We start from the raw sequence: 19,299 nt of genomic DNA on the forward strand, positions 1-19,299 counted from the left end.
CTGGAATCCTGAAGCGTGGGGGGAGGGGGGGGGGATTTTTGCAGTGGAACAGGGCAAGGAGCGGGCATGCTTCTGACTGGCCAAGAGGCCCAGGAAGTCTGGTGGATCTCTGTCAGTCTCCAGGGAGGGGCAGGACTGTTGGAGCCCCATGGCCAATTGCAGAGGGGAGTGGTGCGCCATGTTCCACCACAAAAATTATACCCAGCACTGCACTTGAACCACAACATTTGGGGGCAGCCACCCCAAATTCAGTAGGTCCCTAGTGATTGCATAATAGCTCAAAATAAAGTCTTACTCTTGTATATTGGGCATGTGGGAGGTGCATGTGTGTAAGGGGCTGCATGCGCACTGGGTCCTGGGAACCAGCTGGGGATAGGGAGAGGGATGGAGGGGGCCAGGGGGTGTGTGCAGCTGAGTTCGCCCAGGAGGTGTGTAGCAGGTGTGGTCTCCTATTCCCCAGCCCATGGTGCTCCTCCTGCCCAGGGTACCCTTTACCACACTCCCACTTGCATTGGCCCCATGCCCACTAATGGTGCTGCCCTGACCCCAGTCAGCACACATGCCTGCAGGTGGCCAAGTAGATGGAAAACACCTGGGAGCTGGAGCTGGACCCCCATGTGCTGCGGTAGGAGCCATGCAGGTGCAGCTTACCCCTGCCCGGCTGGGTGTGTAGTGCCCAGCATGCGCCCCTGTGGCTACTGCCTCTTCCTCATGCTACCTGCTGCCCAGAATGGAAGCAGGGGGAACTGAGCAGTACCTGGACAGCAGCAGCAGGAGCAGCCCTGCCAGGAAGCTGGTTGGGGCTGGAGCCAGGGCTGTGGCGGTGCAGTCAGTGGGCGCAGAGCAGATGTGGCCAAGAGCATGGTTCGGGCTGCCGCGGGCAGGGCTTGACCCTATGCGGAGTGCCATGGGGGCAGCTGTGGGCTGGATCCAGCCTGTGGGCCATATTTTGCCCACCCTTAATATGGATCATGTATTTCTCTGTTTGTGTACAACGCTACATTCAGTTGGAAGTGGGGGATGCTGTAACATGAATTTTATATAATTACATGCCACAACCAGACAGCGTCTAAAATAAAGTATTTCCCCATTCATGTTTTTTTGGGAGAAAGGTCCTGGTCACCCTTAGTTAGAATTTGGTTAAATGTGTGCTGGGTAATCTCTCTCTGTAATTTTTCCTGCTTATGATGCCCAAAAGTTAATTTTGGTTCAGAATAAGATTTATTGTTAAATTTGTGGTTATGAAAAAGGGTAGCTTTGTGTTCTGTATACCCAGTGGTGTGACAGCTGAAAGCACTAAGCTGAATTAATTACATACCGTCCTGAGCCCCTCAGAAAAACATCAGTTTTCTGTACTCAAAAGCAAAAGCTACATTCAGCATACAAATATACCAAACCAAGTGTCAGACTTTGTACTAGACTCCTAGTTTCACTGAACATAAGCTAATAAGGGTTATCTTCTACCGAGTATCTTGGTCTATAGCGTATCTCTATAAATGTGACTCAGGACTTCTGTATGGCTCCATGCTCTAAAGGAGGGCTGCACGTAGCCCATGAGTGATTAAACTCTAGCCTGCGGGGCTTATCAGTGCAGCTTAGAAAACCAAGAGTGTAAACACTGCTGCCACTTGTCCTCTTGCCTGTTCTGAATTTGGGGTCTTTGGTTGCCATTGGTTACAAGTATCAGAAGCAGGAGAAAAGGGTCGGGGTGAGGAGGAGTGGAATTCACCCCCTGGGTTCTGGAGCTGTATTGTGTCTGATGCTAGAGGTGGGTTGTCCAGCCTCTGAGAAGCCCTGTGGTCTGAATCTGGTCAATAGGACCAAATTAAACTGTTTCTGTAATGATCAAATTGGGATATAACTAGTGGCAGTAGAACATCAAGAATCACTGCACCAGTTCTCCAGTCATTTCTGGAGATAATATCAAGTGTAAACCCTGAGTCAAGGACAACACAACTGAACCCCATGTTCCAGGCACGCTCCTTAGCTGTGCCTCTTGTTCCTTTTGGTCGTCTTAACGGTTCTAGTGTGCATGTTACATATGATTTTTCTTACGCATATCAGTCAAGGTGGGAGGAGGTGTGATTCCCTAACTAGCATAACTGGGATGGCAGAAGACCCTACTATAGAAGCTGCTCTTACTGTTTTCCTTGTGGTCAGTGATCTTACTGTAATGGTACAAAGTCTAGATTGGTCAGTATAGTTGTCACCACTAGCAAGTTTGTCACAGTAATATGCCTGTATTCCTGTGTTGTTAAGAAGCCCTTAGAATAGATGCAGCCTTTTTCATGCATCAGCTTTGAGAGAATGAGAGTAGCCTTTGGTTTCATGGGGATTACCTTCTGAGTCAATGTTTAGAAGATCACTTTTGTTCTAGTTGTTCAAAAAAAGGAATCTGTTAATGTTCTTAAGGGTAAAATAATTTATTAATAAGAAAATAGGCATTTTTGTATTTTTTCCTAGGTCTAAAATAACATACTATGGAGCTGTCCTTAAATAGCATGTAAATATGCCATTGGCTGCTTTTTCACTGAAAAATAAACAAAACCCTAATTTATTCAGATTGCTTTTCGAGTAGAAAATATTGGTTTTTTAGTTAACACATCTTCAATAATTATAATATTGTTAAAATCTGTGTAGTTGTGTTTTTACTAAATCTAAATTAAGGCTGGAGATGAAAAATAAAGCCTTGCTTATACGATTTTTTTCCTGATTTAGCAGATGTTGGATTTTAAACTGATTTAGTTCAACTAGTGCAAATTTGGATGGGAATTTAATTTAGCTTAACTGATTTAAGTTGCACTGAAATCTGCCCATCTTTGACTGAAATCATTGTGGTTTTACCAGTTTAAATAGGTTTAAAACCAAATACCTTTAGTTAACCAGTGTGCATCTTGCCAGTGTTAACAAATCCCAAGACTTGCTTTACTTCCATAAATTGACAAAGGATTCCCTGTTCCAGAATCATTGTAGGAGAATGAGCTTTCTTGATATCAGAAATGCAGATCAGTCTAAATAAAATAATAACATAAAGTAGCTATTTAGCCGACTTTTCTTGTATCTTCTTTTGTATCCTCATGGAATGTCATTTATTTCCATAAGTAAAGAATTTGCTTGCTTGGCTTAGATAACCGATTCTTTATAGGTGGAGAAGTCCCATTTGGTTTTATTATGTGGGTTGCCACTTCTGAAACCACAAACTCATTTAGTATTAAAGGAACTCGCTTTGACCTCCAAGTTTCTTGAAAAATAAATATGCCATTGGTTACAGTTATTAATGTACACTTATGCTTTGTTGCTTTTCAGGAGCTTGAAGAAATCCGCAAATGTGGGATGAAAAACTTCCGTAATATCCAGGTTGATGAAGCTAATTTATTGACTTGGCAAGGGCTTATTGTTCCTGTGAGTATAAAATGCTTTATATATGATATCCTGCTGGACCTTGTGCATCTGGGGATGACTTGCATTGGAAAAGACCTCTTACAAATCTGTGCTTTAGGTGGCCATTATGTAATAGTTGCAGCTTGACAAACAGGCTGTGATTGCTTTGATGAATTAGAAATTTCACACTGTGGTTATATCTCTTGCAGTGGAAGAAAAGAAGACCCAAACCATGGCTGCGCAGACAACAGCTGCCAGTTGTTTGCTCTATAAATATAACATAGATTTTATATGGAAATTTTAAAAGCCTCTAAAAAGGAAGCCTGGTCTGGTCCCTCACTTCCTGCAGTAGAATGCGGGGATTCTGGATTTAGTAATAGCTGTATCACAAACTTTCTCGGTACTCTTGAGCACATTGTTTAGTCTTTCTTGTATTTTATTTTTGCCATACTCTTTTTAAATATAATACTACTCTCCCTCCTCAGATCTATGATGTGAAAGTAAATCAAAAGATACATGAGAGGTGATTTCAGTACTGCTGTGAGGGCTGCCATGTAATTTTTCAAGGTTTTCTCTAGCAACTTTTTCAGTCTGGCCTTTCTACTGACTACACAGACAGGATTGCAGCCTTAATACATTATTATGTTCAGCATTTTTTCTAATGTATTGAGGCTTTGCATCTTGAATAAATTACCGTGCTTTTTTAAAATTTAGTTATTAAATCATTTATCTAAACATTACAGTAACCAAATACTGGTGTTTTGTTGTCTCAGTGTTACAGTGGGTTTTTAAACAAGAATTTTCTCTAAACACAAATGAAAGTGTATAGCTAATATGCTATCCTACTACTAAAAAATATGTTATGGATCCTTTGTTTTGGTATTCCTACTTACAGGTACATTTCTCTAATTAAATTTTGAAGACAATTTGGATGTATAGATTCTGCAGTTGGGGCCAGAGGGAGTTAAAGGGTAATACTTTAAAAAAAGCTGACATCCCTTTCATTTTTTTTCCAGAGAGGCATGAGTGCTTTTGTAAATATTACTCAACCCCGTTACTTGTTTTCAGAGGCATAAAATGTTTTAAATGAGGGTTGTTGGGTTTTTTTCCTTTTAAAGCTGTATGGACAGTAAAACAAATTCAAAGTGATTTGTAGCAGTTAAATTGCTTAATACTCACTTGGCTTGTACCTACAGATAAAAACATCTTATTTTTCCACTTTATCCCACCTTAAAGATTGCCATCGTGTAAGTAGTTTTAGTTCCTGGGTCACACAGTAACAGAAAAAGAGGGAAGTGTTTTTAAAACAGCTATACTATGCAAGATACAAGAGCTCTAAGGTAGTGTCCTAACTAACAACTTGGTTATGTTATTGAATCCATTAAAGAGTTAAAAATAATGCATGCTATGTTGATTTAGACCTGTTTTCTCTGGCCATTGTTACTCTGTAATGAGTGTATTAAGTTGGTATGCTTCTACCATTATAGCCAGACAGTTGTATAAACCATATTAACAGGAACTGTTTTAAAACTGTGCTTTTAATAATGACTTTGCTAGTCTAGGTCTGATGCTATTCTAAGATAGGCACAAATTCACACGTCTTAAGAATGGGGTGAGTTGTAGTAATATAATAGTAATTTGAGTCCCTGGTGAGGAAATTATACCTTTTGGAAGCACTAAAGCATGACGCAGTACAGGCAATGCATGCTTAGATTTCCCTGTTATGTCACCCTAATGGCACATTATAAATAGGGGGCAAACTGCTATGACAAGGTAGCAGGTGATCATGTGTAGACCCATGTGATCGTTGTCACTGTAGCGCACCATATGGTGACATAGCGCACCATTATGTCACTGTAGGGTAACATGTAGATGTGCCCACTGCACATTAGTACAGATGAATGGTCTTTTAGGACGCTGCTGCGCATTAGACTAAATGTACTGTACATGAGCGCATTAGCATGGGCTTTGCTCACTGCACTGATGCAGAGTAAAATGAGTCTTCTGCACATTAAGCGTCTCATGTAGATGTGCCCAGTAACGAGGAAATGAATAGAAATATGTGGAGTGTATGTGGGAAACACAACTGCTGTTTGATAGGCCTTTTTAAAATCTCTTCTCACTGTTGGTCTGTTTAGAGGAATTATTTAAAATTAAACAATTAAAAAATGAAGGGCAGGATTTTTTAGAATTGGGTTCTTTAAAATTAAGCTCTACAGACTTTTGGAAAACCTCAGTACTTCTGAAAGTTAAACCACATTTTTACATACGGGTATAAGGATTTAGGTGCCAAACTTTAACACTCAGTTTAAGAATTTTGGGTCCTAACTTTCTTTTCTTTTCTTAGAGAAATTTTAATAGGCAGCTCTAAAGTAAGCTACTACTGTATTGGTCAAATAGAGGGGGACTTGTTAGGAAGGGTAAGGGAGGAGTTGAGTTTATAAGCTTATCTGGTTAAAGTAATTTGGATTTTCACCTTTATATTGGGTGTTTTCATTTGCCATGTCTTGTATTGAATTCCTTCATGAACAACAAGTTGCATCTGAGTCTGAGGCAACAAAGGATGGCAATGCTCTCTTTGCTGGCCGCTACAGAAAACTAGAGAGCAATATAATCTGCATTTTTATATTGGAGACTTTGAACCTCAGCTCTAGTGCTTCTGTGTTGCTAATTGAAGGCCACTCTTTAACTGAGATCATTCATGCTACATCAGAATACTTGCTGATCCTTTGGATTTTAAGTACTGTGGAACAAAAGATTTACAGTTAACTCTCTCTCCACCCCTTACTCATCGAAGCAAACTTTTAGACTTAAGACTTCTCTCATGAATGAAGTGAGTAGCCTGTTACACTGGAATTTAAGGAAAGAGATTTTTACTTGGCGACATATTTTATAAACCACTGGAATTCATGGTTCTTGTTTATAGCAGTTTACTGTAATATTCCAAACCAGTGAAAATGTCAATAAAATGCTTTTCTTTTTAAAGAAAATATTTTTGGTGATCAACTTCCTGACAAAACAGGAAAAACCCAAACTGTTTATGCTCTTAAATATTACCTGTATTGCCTTAACACTATATTTTGTTATCTGTGTTAAGCATGGTGTTTGCTCCTTAATTCTTAAGTTTTATGTTCATTCCTCGTGCAAGGTCCCATCATAAGCACCAAAACCATCACTGCACTGAGTGATACATGATTTTCAATGGCTTTTGCAGAAAAAGCACACCCTAGAAATTATATGTTGGCTTGGTTAAGAGGAAGTGATTTTAAAATAAGTGTTTTGTCCCTAAATCTGCCCTTGTCTCTAAATCTGCCTACATCTAGCTATTAAAGATCTAAAGGGGGTTTTTTACGCATGTAAAAAAAAATTGGGTCATTAATTTGAAGGTGAACATAATTGATAACATTTTCCTTTCCTTAACTGATATAGAATTGTCTAAAATACAGTTATCATGCTGGTTTTAGTTTTGGGGGTTTTTTTGTTTTTTGTTTTTTTTAAAGATACAAGTTGGTGGACATAAGCTGGCTACAGATGGAAGGGGTTATTGTTTTTGAAATATTGGGGGTATTTGTATACAATAAGTCTTTTGTTTCAGGATATTTCTAAACAGGAAATTACTAGAGTATTGACTAGGCTTAGTTAACTAGTGATTGTCAGTTTTTGCAATTAATCTTTATTGGCCAACCCCTCCCCCAAAGATTTTAAAACTATGATGGTTGATGTACAATTGTATGTTAGGCGGGCATGTGGAGTAGGCAGCTTACTAAGTGAGATTGTGTGATGCTTGTAGAAGGTTTTTGTGGAGGATGTGGTTCCAAAAGTGGCTCAGCCTTCTGCGTATAAAGGGTGTTTTGTCCATTAAAAGAATGTTGTTACAAGAATAAACCATCACTGAGCTGAGAAGCAAGTCAGAGACAGCTTCTTATCTTTGAAGTATCTGCCTGTACATAGATTTGTCATCTTTTTTTTTTCTTAATTGCTGTCTGGTTATAACTTACTGGAATAAGATGATTTCATATACTGTACCTAAAGAAATGTATGGATGTCACTGAACCTACAATGCTGTATGTATGTATTTTCACTGACTGCCATGTAAGAGCAACTATCCTATGTTCCATGTGCCCTTGTAAAAGTAATTTATTGGTATGCAATACATTGAATCTGCCTTATTCTTTAGAATTACATATGCTGTAAGTAACAGGAATGACTGAAACTAAGGGGTGTTTACATAGATCCTTTTCAAATCATGAGCAGCCCTTAACGTGCAACCTTTAGTTGAGCTTCATAAGTAAAAACCTTATCCCACCTTCTGGTTCCTTCGTGTTCCATAAAGCAGATAGAGTGGTTCTAAAACCCTGAATCTGGCCAAGGGCCAATATCCTGCACATGAATACTATGAAACAGCTGTGGCACTACCTTGGAAGCCCTGCTTGCAGATTTTACCAGAGCCAAGACGGGGACACAAGAGGCAGGGCAGAGATTCCAACTACTCTACAGGCCTGTAGGGCAGTTTGTGGAGGTTGCTGAAACACAGGTTTCCACAGCTAGCTAAATTATGCCAGGTCACTGTAAGATCTGGTACCATCATAATCCCTCTCCTGGATTGTAACTACCGTGCTGTCTCTTAGAGGTGCAGTATGGAATCTTTCCTGATTATGCTTAATGCTATCTTCATCTACCTGCAGAATGTTGTTCTCTTCCTAAAGTTACTAATATTAGAGAACTTGTTTTTAGCTCATAAAATGGGTTTAGTTGAAAGAAATGGGCTGACTGGCTGTTAGGCAAGGGAGTTAAATTATACTTGGAAATTTGCTTTTAGCAATTGTTTCTCCCCGTCCTCAACCTGCTGAGCAGTCATCATGCCATAATTATTGCTTGCAGTCCAAAAGTTAAATTTTGCTAAATGTTGAAAGTATGAAATAGCTGATTTTATTCAGGATTTCTTATAAAATAAATGAAAAACATTTTAAACTAGGGGTACGGGGTCTTTAGCAGCACTTGTTATCAGAGTCTGACCATGCTGAAACTGAACAGGGCAATGAAGAATCATCCTGCCTACTTCATAGCCCTCTTGCCATACTCCTTCAAAAATGATCTGATAAGAGGTACCCAAAACTACATACAAATTTAGAGTGTTCTCATCAGCAGATGCAGTGAATATCTATCTTTAGTACAAGTGAGCGCTCAGCAAATTTTTATGCAGTCAGCTAAAGCAAAAAGGCTCTCTCAGAACATATAGGGAAATCTGACAAGTCAAATTGCTTTTCCCTTTGTTCCACCATACTGAGACACATGAAATAAATAGGATTAGAGGGAGAAACAGAGGACAAGGAAGAAAATTGGTAGCTCAGAAAAGACTTTAAAAACTTTGTTTTGAAATAAGGTGTAAACATATTTTACAAGGTAGGATTTGAAAAATCTGGAGTACCATGGAGTAGAAGGCCTCCTCCACCACTCAAATAGTGTCAGAACTCTGATGCACCCTCTGCAAAAGAATATTGTGATTTTAATGACATCTAGCACATAAATGAACTAGATTAAACCAAAAGTAAGTGTGTCTTAAGTAGGGACCATTTGAAAGATGGAAGTCTGTAGCACATGGTCTCTTAAACTGTATCTCTTCTGATGTGTCTGATCCTTACATTCCACATTCTCATTGCAGGACAATCCTCCATATGATAAGGGAGCCTTCAGAATTGAAATCAACTTTCCAGCAGAGTATCCATTCAAACCTCCTAAGATTACATTTAAAACAAAGATCTATCACCCGAACATTGATGAAAAGGGGCAGGTTTGTCTGCCAGTAATTAGTGCTGAAAACTGGAAGCCAGCAACCAAAACTGACCAAGGTAAGTCTCAGTGTGTACGAGGAACTTAAGAAACTGTGTTCATATTATAGATCAAGAAAAGATTGACTTTATCATATACGTGCTACTGTTCCTGTGTAGGTTTGCTTTTGCTCAATGGACTACTCTCTCACACTCTTGTGAAAGAGTTCTTCTGGATCTTCAGTTATATATACATCAGGACATAAGTTAATGGTCATTGCTTTCAGCATCTTTTCATGTGGAAGTCTGTCACTTCAGAATATCAAAACAATTCCGTTGACCTCATTAACTTAGGCCAGTGTCCTTGGTAGACAGAAATTACATTTATTTTACTACACTGGTACAGTTTTGAGGTTTTCAGTATAATCTTTAAAAGAAAAGGTCTACACAGATAACAGCAGGCCTTAAGGCTATGTGTAGTGTAATGCTTTCATCCTGGAGGCTTGATTTAGTGATCAGAACATCGGATTTGAAATGCCTAGACATCAGAGAACTTACTACTTCTCATTCTAGCAAAGATTACTTGGTTCTTAATCCTTAAAAGATGGATAAATGGAGTACTATTGGGCTTCCCATGTGGAGGTCTCTTAGATAAAACTCGAAACATTTTAAGTAGTATTTGATAATGTTCTTAGAGGAGCAAGTTAGGGTTGAAGGCCTTTGTTTCCATGAATTATTAAGCTGAGAATATATCTCTGTTTGATAATGTTGACTGTTACTTCATGTTGCTAGATGGCTGTTGTAGAGTAATTATTGTTAGGGCACTTTGGTTTTTGTGTGGTATGCTTTTAATATTGAAAATTCAAATTTGTAAAGGTCTTTCTACCCTAAAAGTATTTGTGACTAAAGACATTTTTTCTGTAGGAGACAGAGCTTGCATATGTGTCTATGACCATAAATTTACTTTTTTCCAGCCCTCTACTTTCATTTTTGTCTGTGAACTGTGTCCTGGCGGTAACACATACTATTATTAAGATTGCATATGGATTTCAACTTCCCCTTTCCACTTCTGTGTTCCTAACCTACAGAAAGTGTGTTTGAACTTAGCCCAGAGAGCGATTTAGGGAAATGTCTTCACCTGTTCAAGAGGTATATAATTATTGGATCATTTTATGATCCAACTCCACCAATTTAAAAAAAATTGAAGGTTTTTTAATACCCAAGTCTCAGAAGCTGTGCTGTACATTTTTTGTTCAGCTATTTATTAAAAGGGTACATAGCTACAACAGCATTCTGTTCTTAAAAATGTGCTTTGTGGCCATGTATTTTGTCTGCATTAGCATTGTGGTGAGAATCTTTCTTTTTTTAGTGCCAAACTCACACACCAAATTATCTTACTAATACTTCTTTTCAGTCATTCATTTTGCACGTTTTATTGTGTGCGAGGAGGCCTGCAGAGCAGTGTTGATGTTGGCTGAGTATGCAAGCATTAACATGACGACAGCTCCCAGAAGTGCTAGACTCAAGTCAATTGGGAAGTTGGCCAATGTCAACACTGCATTCCTTTGGTAGTTTGTTTAAGCAACTCTAGTTTAAGGTAAGAAAATGAGGTCAGCCTCCAGCCTAACAGTAGACTGACAGGTTATCTTCTTGGCATGTGTTGGTCTTGAGCTTTTGTTCCTCACTCCCTTTTGATGAGCATGGGGAATAACGTGGATGCGGTATGCTGTTCTGTCTAGAAGAAGCACCTGCCTGACATTGTTCTAGCAATCCTCTGGTCCAATGTGAAATGACATAGATGATTCTGGAGTCAACAGACCCCAGCTCTCGTCTGCAGAGAGCCTGTTTCAGAGCCAAAGGGAGTAAGAAGCATGGGGAAATACTGAGCAAGTTTAAAGCTGGGCTATGAAAGAATGTAGAAAGGCAACATTCTTGCATGAGAGTATTATTTTGTAGCCTGATTTGGAGCCAATTTTAACACCTGAAAACTTAGTTACAAGCACCTTATCTTCCCACAGCCTTACAAGATCATCTTTGTAGTGGTGACAGCTCTGTGCCTGGTTTAATCAAGTTCTTTGAACCATGCTCCAGCCATGTTAGGAATCTGTAGCATATTTGGGAGATGTGGTTAAAATGCAGGACTTGTCTTTACTACAAAAGCAAGCTGTATTGTTATCATAGCAGCGACAGCTGTGATGTAACAGTTGTTCCTGCAGTGCAGTTGAGACTTCAGCATCAGATTTACCATGGGAGATGACCTATTTCAGTCATTTGAATGTCTGAAACTGATTTCAGTAGTTTAAATAATAGCACAGAACTTAGCAAAATCATTTTTGTAAGACAGTTTATCATACTCATTTTGTTTGACACTTTACACACAAACAAACAAGAAGTCTTGGCCCCTAATCCTAGAAACTTGCACTTAATTCACTCTTGTATTTACATTCCCTTTTGGTAGTGATTGTTTTAAAAAAATAGAGTGATCTTAGTCTGCTGTTGGTGGTCCTACTTCATGTATTCTCTTGCAAGTATCTGACACTCGGACTGTCTGAAACCAAAGGTCAAACCACTTGCTTCTTTATCTTAGTCCTATTTATGAAAGCTCCTACACACTTTTGTCCTTACCTAATTCTGAATTAAAATATCAGCTGTTTAAATATTAATGTTTTGCACTTTTGAAAAGATAATTATAGGAAATGTAGCATAACCAATCACTTAAAATCATATCACACACATCTGTTGGTCCCCTTTTCACTTTTATTTTTGATTGTGATATCTGATATTTTTTTCATAAACTAGAATTCAGGATAGTTATGTCACGTATCAAAACATCCTGTAACCAAAATGCAGTTGTCTACAGCACTGGGCTCTTACCTAAAGTATTTTAGCATCCCGGACTTTGAAATTCTGCTTCTGCAAAATTGATTTCTGTCCATTTTCTACAGAGCAGTAGCAGGATTAGATTAGCATTGGCACTATCAGGGTCTCCTTACTCCCACTTTTTCCACAGGTTTTCTTTGTTTATCAGCCAACTGCTGTATGGAGGGAAGGAAACTTTCTTTAAATCATTTTTATAAATATTGTAGTGAGCCCCTCCATTTTGTGTATGGCAGCTGGCTTTGAGGGGGGCATGGAATGTGAGCTTAAGAAAGTTTTGGAATAGTTCCCTTAAAGGTGTGAGAGCTATGCTGTTCATTATTTGAGGTACACAAATTTGGCTTAAATAGGGAATTTGAAAGCATGATCTACTTTTCTTTCTGTTGATTATCACAGATACCCTTTTTTCTGGCTGTGTGTGTATCTTTTAATAATGTACTTAATGTAGTACAGGAAAAGAATTTTGCCTTGGTCACTAACCCAGCTTCTAATGACTAGAGAGATGTAAAGAAAAACATAACATTAGATTTCATTGTTCTAAGCCAGGTCTATTTCTTGAATGTCAAATACAGTTTCATTTTAATGTGATTTAAGATTAACATTTCCAGTGAAAGACCCTGACTAGGATTTTTTTTTTAATCTTCTGTAAAAGACCTAAGCTTAGTCACAAATATTGGGATGAGAACCACTCTGAAGCTGTTTGCTCAATATATCTTCTTTAGCAGAGGTATTTGATGCTGAATACCAGAATAATGGGGAGTGTTGGCAATTTATAAAGGATGCAAGAAGGTATCCAGGATACTCAATTCATTTCAGACCAGCATGTTTGTAATAATTTAGTTTTTTCTATCAGTGGGTACAGGATCTCTCTTCAATGGTATACCAGTTACAGAGGCAGAAAACTGGTAGCGCTGTTTGATGTGCATTAAACTTGACTATTCATTTCCTAATGTGAATCTTCAGTTTTTCTTTCCTGGGATGAATCGTTAGTTCACTACCAGACTAAAACTTTGAGCTGTGTGCAGTGCCAAAGATGGTTATCACTGTGTCTTAAGAAAGAGCACAGATTTACATTCTTAAACACAATTTAAACTCTTACTTTTAGTGTGTTGCTGTCTCACTTTGCCTTTTTAAAACTTAAATGTCCAAGTCATTGACACCATTGTACTTCTTTTGACAGTAATCCAGTCCCTCATAGCACTGGTGAATGACCCACAGCCCGAGCATCCTCTTCGGGCTGACCTAGCTGAAGAATACTCTAAGGACCGTAAAAAATTCTGTAAGAATGCTGAAGAGTTTACAAAGAAATATGGTGAGAAGCGACCAGTGGACTAAAATCTGACAGTTGATGTCAGCAACGTATGATAGAAGATCCAGAGCAGTGCATTTCAGACCCCGTAAAGCAGGACTCTATGGAAAATTGACAAGTGCCACCTTTCGGTGTTAACTTGTGGCTGTTACTAACTTTCTACAGTTTTCTTAATCAAAAGGATTAAAAATTTAAGATGTTCTAGTTCTGCTTTCTTTGTTTAAAAATCACTGCTTCAATATACTTTAAAGTATGCTGTTTCTTTTTCTTGTCAGAATTTATCAAAAATATCTTAGACTTATATCCTGCCCTTAAGGTTGTGGCTGTCGTCTCTTACTTTTCCTTGCAGTTCCCATTATCTTGAGTTCGTTTACTTCTTCATTTGGTTTTCTTTCCCAACACTGATGTCTTAGAAAAAATATCCCTGTCCTGGCAGAAAATGGTTGAATGTTTGGCAGTTCTGTTTACTTTTCTGTTTAAATGTTGCACTGTGCTTTGTGGAACTTGGTTGCAAGTTCCCCTTAACTTCAGTTTGTAACATAATAAACACAACACAAACCAGCCCCCAGAAAACAATCAAAACTATAGCCCAGGTATTATGTAAATCTGGCTGATGTTACCACAATAATGTCTATTAAACGGGGAAACCCAAGTTTTTGTGTGCGTGATTGAATTAAAATATGGCTTATGTCCTGCTTTTGGAAAACTTTGACAAAGAAAGTACCTGTAGCAAACGAATAGTGGAATGTGATTATGAAGTTCTTTCACTTTTCTTCTTAATATCTATGCAGACTAGCTAGGAAAAAAACAATGGCACAGAACAACATTGCAACCAGTTTAGAAGAGTTTCAGAACTTGGGGACCAAGAGGTACCAAATAAACTGTTTTTGAGTTAAAAATAAATACTTTTTGGAATTGTTAATTTTGAAATTAAAAGTTAAATCTGACACCATTGCTAGTCATTTGAGTACATTTTTCCATCAAAATGTATTAAGAACATAAGTGCCATATTGGGTCAGACCAATGGTCCATCTAGCCCTGTATCCTGTCTCCTGTAGCAGGAGTGGATGCTTTAGAGGGAGAGGATATGGACAGGGTATATCTGGAGTGATCTGTCCTCTGTCATACCCTCCTTGACATCCACCATCATTGGCTTAGAGATGCCACAGGATACATCTCTGAACCATTTGTATTTTATAGAATGACATCCCCTCCCCCAATTACTGTATGATTCTTTTTATTAAAAATGGTATGAGAATAGCATTAAGCAATAAACTGTAATAAGCAGAATACATTTCACTAGTACTGTCCATGAATATCTGTAAGAAATAATATACCACACTTGAGTTAGATGATTTAATGAGTATTTAAAATATCATCCGATCATCCTAATTTATTTGGACAAAAATAGACTTTTCTTTTGAAGGCATGGAACCTTTCCCAGTGCAAAAGGCAGCTCTTGCTGTTCAGGACTGTTCTTAATACTATTTCCAATTGTTTTTCTTTTAACTGCCTTTTCCCCCTAGATCTAAAATGTGATCGTAGCTGTACAGTCAAACTGCCATACAATCAAACTGCCTTCTCTTCCCAACCATGAGAATTGTTCTGTTGTTGAACAAGCAGATTTATCTGCAGAAATCCTTAGGCACTTAGGAGTACATACCGTTTTGATGTGCAGGAAGTTGCATTAGTAAATCCTTTCACACCTGGATAGTTGGTACTCCTACAATCAGCAGTAGTATAGCCTCTGCCTTTGCAACGTTTCAGGGCGCGTGTGTGTTAAGGGAGCAGTTTTGTTTCTTGTATATTTCCTTTTCTTCTACCCACCCTATTTTGCTCTGCTTTAAGGTTTAGCATAAAGAATGACAGCCCAGGGCCTCTGATAAACTTTTTTTTATAAGTTAGGGAGCTACGTTTAAGTGTTCTTAGACAGATTCTTTGGCAGGTAAATAAAGTTAAACCACGTTCACCTTATTTACAGAAACTTGCATTTCCTGAGTGTTTTCAGGCTTGGTGAGAGCACTATTACCAAATTTTTCACATCTTTGTGTCTTCATTTGCAGATAGTTGCTACTGATTTTGTTTCATTCACGCTCACTCACATTCATAATAAAAAAATTGCCAAATTATCTGTCAAACTGAAGTGTGTGTAACTTCTGCATCAGATACCTAAATGAGCCACTGTTCTGTTTCTCCTATTGATCACATCTGTTGGCATGGAAAATTGCCATTCCCTAACTTTTCCTTTTATATTTATAAAAACTATAGCACTTGTTTGTCACCTTTTGTTTGTACATGGTAGTGAATATACCTTCTGATTGTAAACCTCTCAGGTTAAATGCTGCATTTATGTGAATCAGTGCCACTTAGATATCACTGAAAGGGAACTGAGGAGTTTGGGGAATTCCAGGAGCTGCAGTTCAAAGTTACATCAGCCTATAGCAATGTCATGCCATTCATTTTAATCTAATGTCTAGGGGTCAAGTGGAAGAAAAATATCAACCTCAATTCTCTTCTTGCTATCTTCATAGTCCAGTGTCTAAACCATAAGATGTGTGACACTAATGGTAGCTTTTACTTATAGATGACCCTCTTCGGAAAAGATGCAGACCAAATACCAATGTACTGTATGGGAAGTATGAATAGAAAAATGAAAAGTACTAAGACTTTCCTGTGTTAACTCAGGAATTCAAACTGTTGTTCTGTCTGGTTCCCAAAGCCAAGTTGCATTCTAAACATGCAGTTTAAGACCCAAAATTACAACATGCTAGTGAAGCTATATGCCCAAGAGTATTGGTACAGGCTTTCTGCAATTCCATTCTGCTACCCTTAATAAAAATGCTCTCAAAGGCTTTGTGGCATGGTTTATTTTCAGAGACTGAGTTTGTAAAGAAACTTTCTAAAGGTGAAGTTCATAGTTGGTGGTTTTGCATGTGTCTTTACTATCAATTTATATTGCTCTTAAGTGTTCACTTTATTTCCTTAGTACATAAATGTAGTTCAGCTAAGGTAGTTCCTGTACTTAAATTATCTTAAAGTAGTTCTTTACTTATGTTTCCAAACCAGGGGTGGGCAATTACTTGGGCTGGAGGGCCACTTAGGGAGCTTTGGTGAGCTGCTGAGAGCTGCACATGCACATACATGCGCACCCTCCCCAGTCAACCTGCCCCCTCCCCCTCCTCCAGCACCCAGAGCTAGCACCTGCCAACCACATTTGCAGCTAGAGGGGTGGGGAATGGAGCCTGGCTATGGGTCTCCACATTGTCCTGCCCCACCATCAGGGCTCCTGGCACACGTGCACACCCAACCCCTGACCCTATGGCTTCCACTGATGGCGGCACAGGCTGTGCCAGCGTGAAGGACCACAGCCAGACTCCATCCCCTGTGGGCAGGGAATGGACAAGTCATGCTCAGGCCCTGACAGTTCCTGGGGAAAAAGCAGCCCTGCCCATCCACCCAATGGATAGAGTCACCAGAACTGGAGCACAGCACATGGTGCCAGGTGGGCAGGGCTGCTTCTGTCTAGCATCCCCTGGGAGTTGCAGTTTGGCCCTGCAGGCCCTGGGCACCACCTGCCAGCAGAGGCCAGGGATTGAGTGCGGCTCACCCAAGGTCTGAGGGGCCAGACTGCTTCTTCCAGCCACCATGAGGGATGCTGGACAGAAGCAGTCCCACACACCCAAATGGCACCATGGGGCAGGTCCTGGGCAAGCCATGCTTGAGCCCCTGCATCTGGTAGTGGGTGGCAGCTCTAGCTCTGGCCTTTGGTGCTAGGCAGGCAGGCTGCTTCTGCCCAGCATCCCCTGTGGCACCAGCAGAGGCTAGAGCCAGAGCTCCTGCAGAGGTGGAGGCTTGAGTACGGCTTGCCCAGGGCTTGGACAGTGCTGCCACCTGTGCTGCCTACCTGCAGGTTGGATCCAGCCCATGGGCAGTATTTTACCAACCTCTGCTTTAAACTCTCATCTGGTTTTAAAAGCCTGGGCTTTGTCCTGTTTATTAAAAAGATATGGACACTAATGTTCACAGTTTAAAACTGAATTACTGTAAGGCCACAGTCACGCAGATTTCACAGTGCTCAGTCATAGTGTGAAGGAAGCAGCAAATGAACACAGATAAAACTACAATACATGAAAAAGTAATGGAAGTCCTGATAATTGTGATCAAGCAACTTCACAGCTTTGAACAATAAGTGCTCATTTAAACAGAACAAAAGCGATATTTAGCGAAACAAGCTCATGTTATATAAAATTGGAGAGTCTTAGATAATCTGCATTGCCTTCAGGGGTATTACTGCATGTGAAAAATATCACCACCCCTAGGTGGTGCTCAAACTTCTAACAGTGCTTTACCACCTGGCCTGCACTTATTGACAGCTGCAGTGCTCCAATCCTATTCTTTTATGCAGCTTTATTGCAATGAACACCCTGTAAACTTTACTGCCCAAAGGAAAGCCTAGTCTTTTACCATAAAGTTAAGTTTGAGAAATCATATGCTACAAATCAGTTCCTTCTGTTAATTTGTGTCAACCATTGTGGACATCCTTGCTGTATTGGAGACTAATTAGAATCAGGGGCAGAAAACTCTACGCCTGTGGACTTGGCAGAGAGTTGGTAAAAAATATGAAACAATCTGAGAATTGCTTAATATATAAAAGTAAGTATTCTGTATTTTTCCATAGTTATTAGACGTTTCCAGTGTGTTAGCAGAAGCCAAAGTTTGCCTTTTCAGAGCCAAATGTGTGCAGCCGTAGTCTGAGCAAACACTTGTAAACTTTGTTTTTTCTACAGATTATTTTCCAAACGGTTAAAATTTCCTGATATATCAAAGCCTTGTTGGAATGTTTGAGTAATTACAAAGGAAAGAAAAGATGGTCAGACTTGAAAATAGTGCATTTTTTGATAAGTCATAGAACAATTGAGTAAAACAGGTTTGAATTAAACTATTTAACTCTGTCAGAAACTAACCATAGAAAATCTAAAACCTAAAGGAGAATTGTTCAGGCCACAGACCAGTAATTTGTTACATTTTTTAAAATCCCTATGCAACTTTGACTGTAGTACATGCTGTTGAAATTCAAATGCTTGTATAGCTGTCACACATTTTTCTTTCATTTTGGTTTTTACTTCTCCCTTCTCTAAACGTCAGACTCCCCTCCTGTTTGGCAAGTGGACATCCTGGCAAATTGCTCATGAAAACTCAATGGAGACTGCTGCAGAGAACAAGTACTGTGAAACAGCAGATGAGTCAACAGTTGCTGTTCGTGTAAAGTTATCCAGTGCTATCCCTGAAGTTACTTTTGAAGGCTTAATGCCAAGAGACAACTTAAATAGAAGCAACAGTAACGCTACCTATATTTGGTACAAGTGAGGGTATCAATAATCTAATAAAATAATCTAATTACTCTGATGGAAGAAATAGTCTGAAAAAAAGCTTTTCTTTTCTCTAATCATGTAGGCACTGGAAAGGGTCAGGCAGTGTCAATAAAAGAATGAAAGGAGCATGGAGAGAGGTGCTTAGCCCTGTCAGTCTAAAATCAGAAACTATCTGGTTCAGAGATGCATGAGCTTTCACAGGCAACAACCTACTTCATCAGATGCTATGAGAAGAGAGAATGGGGCAATCTGTATATATGTGAGTACTTTACAAACTGGAATTGTCAAAGTTACCAGGCCTTTACTCCAGGCCAGCAGTGTCATGCACAGGTTTTTGCTTTCCAGGCTTGTTGTTTATTGCAAACAATCCCTGTTTGTTCACTGAAGCTTTCAGGAAATATAGACATGGTGCCTGTGCTATTTGTCACAACAGCTGCAGAAATTTGGTTTCCAGGTCAGATCTGGGTATAGAATGAACTGGTCGCACAAAAGAAATCCACTGCTTTCAAACTGGCTGCAGCAGCTTGAAAAGCTGACAGGGATATCTGCTCTGTGATATTGCTAGAAGGTGCTTTGGAGAGTCCAGGCATTC

General features: G+C 39.3%; 1 protein-coding gene across 3 annotated transcripts in view; it reads left to right on the forward strand.

Moving 5' to 3' along the window:
• UBE2L3 (ubiquitin conjugating enzyme E2 L3) overlaps positions 1 to 16,184 on the forward strand; it is a 26,209-nt gene extending 10,025 nt beyond the window's left edge. For all 3 annotated transcript variants that reach the window (XM_025201515.1, XM_025201513.1, XM_025201514.1), the window contains 3 exons: positions 3,307 to 3,402; positions 9,044 to 9,230; positions 13,207 to 16,184. In XM_025201515.1, the coding sequence (XP_025057300.1) occupies positions 3,334 to 3,402; positions 9,044 to 9,230; positions 13,207 to 13,361 (411 nt within the window). In that variant the 5' untranslated portion in view covers positions 3,307 to 3,333 and the 3' untranslated portion in view covers positions 13,362 to 16,184. The remainder of the gene's footprint in view (positions 1 to 3,306; positions 3,403 to 9,043; positions 9,231 to 13,206) is intronic.
• Positions 16,185 to 19,299: the final 3,115 nt, after the last annotated feature.

Source organism: Alligator sinensis, unplaced genomic scaffold, assembly GCF_000455745.1.
Source record: "Alligator sinensis unplaced genomic scaffold, ASM45574v1 scaffold570_1, whole genome shotgun sequence".
Taxonomy (NCBI): Eukaryota; Metazoa; Chordata; order Crocodylia; family Alligatoridae; genus Alligator; species Alligator sinensis.